This window comes from Trachurus trachurus (assembly GCF_905171665.1).
Source record: "Trachurus trachurus genome assembly, chromosome: 7".
Taxonomy (NCBI): domain Eukaryota; kingdom Metazoa; phylum Chordata; class Actinopteri; order Carangiformes; family Carangidae; genus Trachurus; species Trachurus trachurus.
Window position 1 is genome coordinate 6196952 of NC_139901.1, and position 8814 is coordinate 6205765.

Genomic DNA, 8814 nt, shown 5'->3' on the forward strand with positions numbered 1-8814 from the left:
TGCCTGTTGCAGGCTCGGCTCGGCTCTATAGGGTCAGGTCGTCGTACGAGTAATACGGCTCCTCCACCGAGCGCACAGAGATTTTGAAGTGGCGGCGCAGAAAGCCTCCGTACCGCTTGTCCCACTTCAGGTTGTTCAACTTTGGTCGGATCCTCCTCATGAAGCCCCCGTAGCGCTTCTGCAGCTCCTCGGGCTCCTGGCTCTCCTGCTCCGCCGAGCTACTCCTCTTTGACTTGGGGCCGAATTTGCGTAAAAAGCCGCCGTAACGTTTCGCGTAACCGTGGCGCACCTGATCCTCCACGGGATCCTCGTCCGCGCCCTCCGCCGCGTCCGCGTCTCTCTCCTCCAGCTTCCTCAACAAGTCCTCGTATTTCTTGGACAGCGCTCCGGATTTCAGGATGTGGTTTTCGCGCCACGGCGAGGTGAAGATTTTGTTCTTGTTCTTGTCGATCCTCTTGATGAAGCCGCCGTAGCGCTTCACCAGGTCCGCCTGCTGGCTCTCCTCCTCCTCCGTGGCTTCATCTTGGCTGAAGTCCGCCAGCCCCGGAGCCTGGCCGCAGCTCTGCAGCTGCGCCTCACACTCCGCACCGCAGGACTGCAGGGCACAGAGAGGGGGAGAGAGAGACCCTCAGCATGGATGGAGAGCTGCTTCACACTCTTTCTACTGATTTGGAGTCAGTGCGAGACTATATTGGACACTTCTTGGTGACTTTATAGTGGCACCATCATACCAGCTTTATCAGTTAAATATTCAAACCTATGTCAACTCTTCACACACTCTTCACACAGACACTATACTGTACAGTATAGTGTATAGCCTATACTTTACTCAACATTCACATCACAAGAAGCTACATATAAGGACAATTTCAGTTACTTCAGTTTGGATTATAACTAGGATCATTATATTTTACTGTCAGTCCGAGTTCACCACAGTCCTACTTTAGGGTTTCTCTTTGTCTGACTTGACTTGAAAGTAAAGAAGCAGGAGCCTAATAATAAAATAACAATAATAGTAAAAAAAGAAATCAAAAAACCTCTAACCAGCTGTTGGCTCTGAGCTCCTCGGTGTGAACTTACCAGGCTGCTGAACGCGCCGTCGGAGCTGAGGATTTGCTGCGCACATTTCTGACACTGTGAAGAGCAATCTGTGTGGATGGAGGGCGGCAAGCTCAGCATCAGCACCAGGACATACCACTCCATTCTTCACCAGATCCCTGCCACACACAAAGAGAAAGAACAGAGCGGTGAGTGATGCTCAGAGTTGGATTTGGATTCATTACCCCCCATCTCATTGTATTTTAATATTGCAATGACATTAAAGACGTTCAAGTCAATCCAATCCAATTACTCAGAGATTCATGAAACAAACCGACCTGTACTGATGTAAATGACTTTAAATCATAATTTAAAACAGGCTGAACTCATGAGAGAAACACATCTGATTCGTCGTGGATCTGTGCGCTGTGCGTAATGGCGCACTGGCACCGAGTCCTTCTATATCATCACGGAGCAGAGAAACATCACATGTGGACTATAAGTCGCACTTTGACGGAGACAATGAAGAGTCAAGTGTAGATTCGGTACCTCAGGAGTTGGACAGATACTTCCAGCCGTGTTATGACTCGCAGAGACGCATCTACCATCAAATGGAAACTCGCTGTCCGTTTCTCCAACACTTCCCTCCTGCGCGGCTCGTCGCTCTTCTTTTTATCGCAGCGGACTCGTCCGTGTCACCGCGGCGCATCAGAGCGGCTTCTGTTCGCGGACCAATGGGAGGGAAACATGCTGCGTAAATAACCCACCGCCTCCCGCTTCAGGAGCTTTAACAACGCCCACACAGAGAGGGCACAGGAGAGGCAGCGCAGCTCCTCATCACCATCACCATCATCATGATCATCACCATCATCATCATCATCTCTGGAGGAAGGACTGGATCAAACTGTGCAAATTACAAACATGGTTTTAAATGTCCAGTTGGTTTCGGTCACGATTGTTGTGGTGTCCGCAGGGGTGGCCGTGGTATTTTTAGGACCCTCATCTCCCACTTGTTCCAGCGACCCGCAGACAAGAAAGCAGGCACTAAACTGATCATCTCTCCCCAACATCAACATTACCCACACACATCAGCCCGTCTCACATGCCTGTTACGCAGTCTGAATCAGGCCCTGACACAGCAAAGACAATCAAATGCCACATCTTCAACATTTCTGGACCAATTCTGGTGAAGATATTTCAATCAATACTTGAGGATAACAGCCAGAATCCAGATGTGGAGGGGATCAGACTCTGGTTGCATATGTTGGGCCAGAGTTTGTTGACTGGACATTTCTAAGTATTTCAAACATTTTGGGGGGCTTTAAGGCCTTTAACTTGGCATTTCTTTTTTCTTTTCTTTTACATTTTTTTTTCTTAGGCCTTTATTTCAACAGGACAACTGTAGAGAGACAGGAAATGGGGAGAAAGACAAAGATGCTGGGCAACCGGTGGAATTGAATGCCTCGCCTGGACATTTCTTTAGGTGATTCTTTTTTTAATTTTTTTTTATTATTGACATTTTTTTCCCCATTTTCCAAACAGATATAAACAACAGCCAACTCTCACATTATTACAAGAACAAAACAAACACAACAAAACCACCTCCTTTTGTGTACAACACAGGAGGAAATGGTAAACAAACCAACAAACAAACAGACAAACAACAACAACAACAACAACAACAAAAACCAAAAAGAAAATAAATAAATAAATAAAAAAAAAATAGAAAATTAAACACCTGGGAAGGGGGGGGGGGGGGGGGGGGGGGATTGCAGTTGTTCTATACATTTTCCATATAGTCTCTGATCAGTAACCAAGGTCCATCATCTCCACGATCACGTTCAAGTAAGGCAGCGGTTGCCCGCTCCATTGCCAACAGGTCCAAAAAGTCTTCCAGCCAGGCGTCGACATTAAAACAGTTTGACTTTCTATGTTTCCAGTTTATCAGTACTATTCGTTTGACTGACATGAAGGCGAGTGTAACAATTCGCTGTTTAAGAATTGATAAATTATCTTTAGGTGATTCTTGTAACCACAACAAATTGACATCATCAGTCATCTCAGAACCTCTCATGTAGGTTGACGAGAGAGCTGAGAGTGAAACAGAACAGGGCAGTTTGATTTTTCAAGGGAAACTAAATGTGAGAACCATGAAAACAAATTCAGCCACTGAGAATTTCTCGGCACGACCGTCACTCCCACGTCTCTGAGCAGACCTATTCACCCGCGGTATGTCATGCTTACATTCATGTGGTCCCCGAGGTCTTTGGGTATAGGCTATACGTGCCTCCAGGTTGCTTTGTTTACGAGCCAGTGCAGTGGAAGGACCCGATGAAACGATCCACTCTGCCTCAGCCCGTTTCAAGGTTGCAGCCTTTCTAGTCTCACAGCCGGATCAAGGTTGTACACTGGGTCTTCTTCCCTTTGTTTTAGGGGAGGAATGAAGAGAAACCTTGGGCTGAGAGCGAAGCGCTGCAACACAATGGTGCAGTCCCACGTTTTTCCTTTTTCCCCAAATATGAAGCTGAACTATCCCTGAACTTGGTCTGCTGCTGTGGTTTATCACGGGTATTTGATTATATTTGCACATTAGGGTTCGTGATACATGTTTTTTTAAGTTCACTTCACACTCATCACTTTAAGATAATTAAAGATAATAAGATTCTGGGTAACTTCCATGACAACCATGTTCAACGTTTCATCACTCACCGTGACTGTGCTATGTTTCGTTGTGTTGTGGAAGGTGCTGCTCTGCTGTATCCAGGGCACAGACACCTTCTAAATTTAAAACATATCATTGAAATATATGCAACAACTCAGACTCTAATGTGATTTTCACACAGTGGTGATGGGTTTTTTAACACCAGGGTTTAGTCACCAGAACAGTCAGGCTCTCGAACTGTCCTGCACTCGGATCTTGAGCAGGGCAGCTTCTTGGTCACCAGAGGATGAATCCTAATTATTTGGCAACTTCTTGATTTTTTCCTCTCCTACTGTCACAAGACTTTTGTGAAAGACAAACTTATTCAAATAATCAGGCCACATTATCATGAAATTTACTCAAGTCACATCACGCTCCCAAAAGGATGAACCCTTCCCACTGAAATGTTGACTTTTGACTACACAGGCATGGACATCTTATATCTTATATCGTATTTTAGTGACCCTTCCATTTCTTTCTTATCAGTAGCTATTGAAGTATAAATAAACACAACACTGCATGTATCCACTTTCTTTAATGGCACAATGCTGCGGTGTCCAGACACACCCAAGGGGCACAAAAGGGCAAAGCTCTCTTGATTCTTTGCTCACTCGTTCCAGTGCTGAGAATAGAAACACACACTGAAACGCACTGATACCTTTATCAAATTGTTAAGGGTCCGACATTCTGGGTGTTTTGTTAGGTGTTGATGATCCTTGAGAAGATATGTTTTTAAACCATAAACCATTTAGCACTCTAGTACAAACAGGTTGACAATGTTCTGAGTGATCTAATAAAAATACAGATTTCAGGTTTTTACTCCGAGAAACAACCAACCAAGTCTGGGCCCTGAACACACCCAGTCTGGACCCTGAGCACACCGAGACTGACTCTTAACACACAGCTTCTGGGCCCTGAACGCACCAAGACTAGACCCTGAACACACCCAGTCTGGACCCTGAGCACATTGTGTCTGGACCCTGAACACATCAAGACTGGAGCCCTGAAAACACCACTTCTGGACCCTGAACACATCGCATCTGGACCCTGTGTAGCTCTGTACAGAACAAGATAACAGCTGAACCCATCTCTCATGCAACTGTGATGGATTTGTGTTATTGACCATGATAGTTACTATGGTAACCATGGCTTACTTTCCCACCTGCATTTGTCCAGCTTTTACTTTTTGGGGGATTATTTTTCATTGGGAATTTCCTAATAGCCAATAGTGCCAGTATATGTTGTTGACCCCATATTTGCAAGCAGATATTTACACAATGAGTGCAAGAGGTCCTAGTGCTGCTAAAACACACCTCTAGTACTCGGTGCTGTGCTGCCAACACACTGCTCACGCTGCACCTCCTGTGCTGACATGGAGTCACCACCTGCAGCAGACAAAGCTCTGATTAACTGTCCGCTGCCTGCTCAGCACCAAGGGGGCATTTTATGGCTTGATTATCAAGTCAACAGTAGAGAGTCGATGTAGTAAATGAGGGGAAAGAGATGTGAGATAAATACAAAGCCCCCCAGCCAAACTTGAACCATCGATGTTACTGTTCAAGAAAAATAACTAAATAGAACAAAAAAAACAGATTACTTTACACGACATAAAAAAAAAATCCACAATGACAAAGCAAAAATGTGATTCTGGACGTATTTTGCTCTGAGAGATTTTGTCTCTCTACCATAAAAGCCTGATTGATGGAGAGCTTGTGAGATGGTCAGCCTGGGGCAAAAAAAAGAGAGATTTCAACAAGGTACTGAAATGGGAATGTGCAAGAAATTAGCTCAGTATAATATTATGAACAGAATGGAGTGGGACCCCTCAACACTAATTCTTATACAGTGATTAAGATAACATTTATCAGTTTCGCTGATATTTTACATCAAGAAGCATCAGTGCACCAGTGCATCATCTGATGTTGGATGTTGCTGGTTGACAGTGGTTAGTTTTGGTGTCATAAGCACCTAAGGATTATTAAAGGATAGCCCGTGTTGTCTGATCACACAGTGGAGCAAAAAAATAAACTGCCCCTGACAGGAACGTGCATCAACGGTTTTGAATTGAATTACCTCTAAAACAACTCTGTCTCATAACGTTCCGTTATTATCTCATAGCGTGGTGAATGTGCAGGTCACAACTTGTCCACCAGAGCGTTTTGGAGTTGTTGGATTGTGTATTTGATGAGTTTGATGAGGGAAACCAAGAAATCCCATTAGCCTCCGTAGTGTAGCTCTGAGCAGCTCGCGGCTCTGCTCCACCGATCTAAAAATAGCTTGCACCGACAATTAAAGGTAACGAACCTACTCCTAAAACCACAGGGATTATTGTAATGGGTCAATTTGCCAAAAATGTTGAACTATCCCTTTAAGTCTGTGGATGGCTGCTTGTTGCAGACCAAGTAGGCTACACTGCTTCATGGGATTGGCAACAGCAATCCGAAATGGCAGAGGCCTGGCACCACTGGTATGATGGTTCAAGAATGGTTTGAGGAACACAACAGAAAGAAACTGAGGTGTTGACTTATCCACCAAATTCCCCAGATCTCAGTCCATGCCAGCATCTGTGGGATGAGATGGACAAACAAGTCAGATCTACAGAGGCCTGACACTGACTCACATTTTGAAACCTATTTAAGAAGAAAAAAAGCGCAGTCACAGGTCTTATTGCTGCTAACCATGTGCTCACGGTGATTATTTATCATCACATTTAAATACGATGAAGACGCTCTGTTGCGTGTTATTCATAATGTTTGTGATCCTCTCTGAGGGCTTGAGTGTTAAGTGTTTGAGAATCATCCTTATCTTATTCTAACCATCAAATGATGATGTATAAGTCAACCTAGACTTCATGCTTTGACTGTCATCTTCACTGGTAGCAACACACCCACACGAACATAGCCTCCTGAGTGTCTTTCTTTCTTTTAAAGGCAGTGCTATTTTTGCTCTAAACATGGCCTAAAACACTGACCTTGATTCACAGTGTGAATCAGGTTCAGAACAAAAGCCAAACATTTGTTAACTTTATAGTTCTCTTATTATATTGTGTGCGGAGAGATGCTGGAAGATGATGAAGATGTTCAAGTGTGAAACTATTACCTGGAGTGCAATGGCAGCTGAATATCCAGGGTTAATGTTAGGTACTGGAAATATATTGGTATAGTGTATATATATATGAGGGTTAGGGTTAGGTATATATAGAAGGGTTGCTCTTAGGGATGGGATTTGGATTGTGGTTTAGGGTTTGCATTTCTGGTTCAATGTCTAGTATTTAATTAGGGTTAAGTGTTTGGATTTTGGGTTCAGGATTCAGGATTTAGGCTTTCAGGTGCACGGTGCAGGGTCCTGGGTTAGTGTTCGGCTTTAGGGTTGATAATGAAACTACAGGGAATCAATACCAACACTGTTGCTTTTAGTCTCTTCTTGCTGATTCTATGGGTGCACAACGTGGCTGTTCTGGTTCAGTCCCATCACCTCATTGAATTTCCTTCCAGCCAACATTAAACAAACGCATTAAGAATCAAATTCTACAAGTTGTTTCATTGATCCATTTTCTCTTTATAAATGACAAAAAGACAATATTACATCAGCTATAAAATACTATGTGTACATTGAAATAGCTTAGTATAACATGCAGCATATAAAAATGTCATCTTGTATTATCTTAAAATGTAAATGAATGTGGTTGGTACAGAATAACAACATGGTTGGGTCAGGGTTTTTTCTTCTAAAAGTTTAAAGGTATAGCTATTAGAAGAAAATGAGGGGTCATTAAGGGTCTGATATTATCAACAAATAGAATGAGTTTAAATTAAGATTAAATTACTTTATAATATAAATATCTTCATAAATATTTAAAACAGTAAAATTCAAACTTACATCATAACAAATTCCAATATTTTCATGGTTCCCTGGTCTGCCTCTCAGGATTTAGTCAAAGACGTTTTTACTTATATTTCTTTTAAGAGAGTATAAAAGCCTCTAAAACGGAAGCTGAACATAAAGTTGATGACATTTACTGTTGTCACCCTGTTGTTGGTGATAATGGTCGAAGTTGACTGACAAATGAATACATTCTTTCCTTCCTGCAGACAGTGTAATCAGACACTGCCAACATTGTGACGTTCGGTTTCACAAAAACTGAAATTCCTGCACCTACACAAATAACAAAAACATTGTTTATCTGCTCTGCACTGAAATACTTTCCTATCGTCCATCAAGAAAAATCTGCAGGGATGGAAGACATTTTTCTTAAAGACTGCAGCCCTTAAGTCAGTGAATCATCCTGTATTAATCACATTTAAACCACACAAGATGCAAACAGCCTCCTCCTCTGAGATGCCATTAGGAATACATGTTTCTAGTGTTGGCTAATGGTATGGTGGACTAAACTGTAATCGTGCACATGGGGGTCACTGACTGTCAGATCTAAACATATGGCTACAGGATCCTATTTACACTATGTTGTTACTCAGAGACAATATATGCTTTTCTTTGTCTTCTAATAGTTGATTGGATTATGGTGTTGTATGAGATATATAGGTGGTGATTATTGGGGAGGAAATAGATCATTAACGTAAAAACACATTGATATTCTACATTTTTCTCAGTGTTAACAAATCTCATGTGCATAACCAAACCTGATGTATCTTGTTCCTCTGTGCTAATGGCAGAGTGAAGAAAAGGCCACATGAAGCAGCAGCTTCCGCTCCAGCAAGCCAAATAAGACACTGATGTTTCTGCTCACCTCCTGAAGGACAAGACTGCGTTTGTTTCTGCTGTTTTTTCAATAAATGATTAATCCACTCCTTAGGCTTTCACATACACTCACACACAGGCACACACACACACACACACACACACACACACACACACACACACACACACACACACACACACACACACACGCTCGGGCCTGACCGATACAGAATTTAAGGTGATACAGATATTTTTTATTGAACTTCTACTTATCATTTAAACTAAACCGTCTCTGTATCAACAATATGTCATTTATCAAACTTATCTTCCCCCCTCACTTATATAGTTTCAGGTGACAGGTAGACAAATTCAGAGTC

At 42.7% G+C, this 8814-nt stretch overlaps 1 protein-coding gene across 1 annotated transcript; it reads right to left on the bottom strand.

The window, feature by feature from the left end:
- pdyn (prodynorphin) lies at positions 1-1689 on the bottom strand. The gene is made up of 3 exons (XM_083974888.1): positions 1588-1689; positions 1081-1217; positions 1-595 (listed from the first exon to the last, which is right to left on the bottom strand). The coding sequence occupies exons 2-3, from the start codon at positions 1201-1203 to the stop codon at positions 26-28; spliced, it is 693 nt and encodes a 230-aa protein (XP_083831014.1). The 5' UTR covers positions 1204-1217; positions 1588-1689; the 3' UTR covers positions 1-25.
- Between the last annotated feature and the right edge of the window lie 7125 nt (positions 1690-8814).

Bases quoted from the DNA above. Each gene is read 5' to 3' on its own strand.
- pdyn (XM_083974888.1), bottom strand. From the start codon at position 1,203: ATGGAGTGGTATGTCCTGGTGCTGATGCTGAGCTTGCCGCCCTCCATC. The intron at 596-1,080 runs GTAAGTTCACAC...TGTGCCCTGCAG, and splicing joins ACGGCGCGTTCAGCAGCCTG to TCCTGCGGTGCGGAGTGTGA.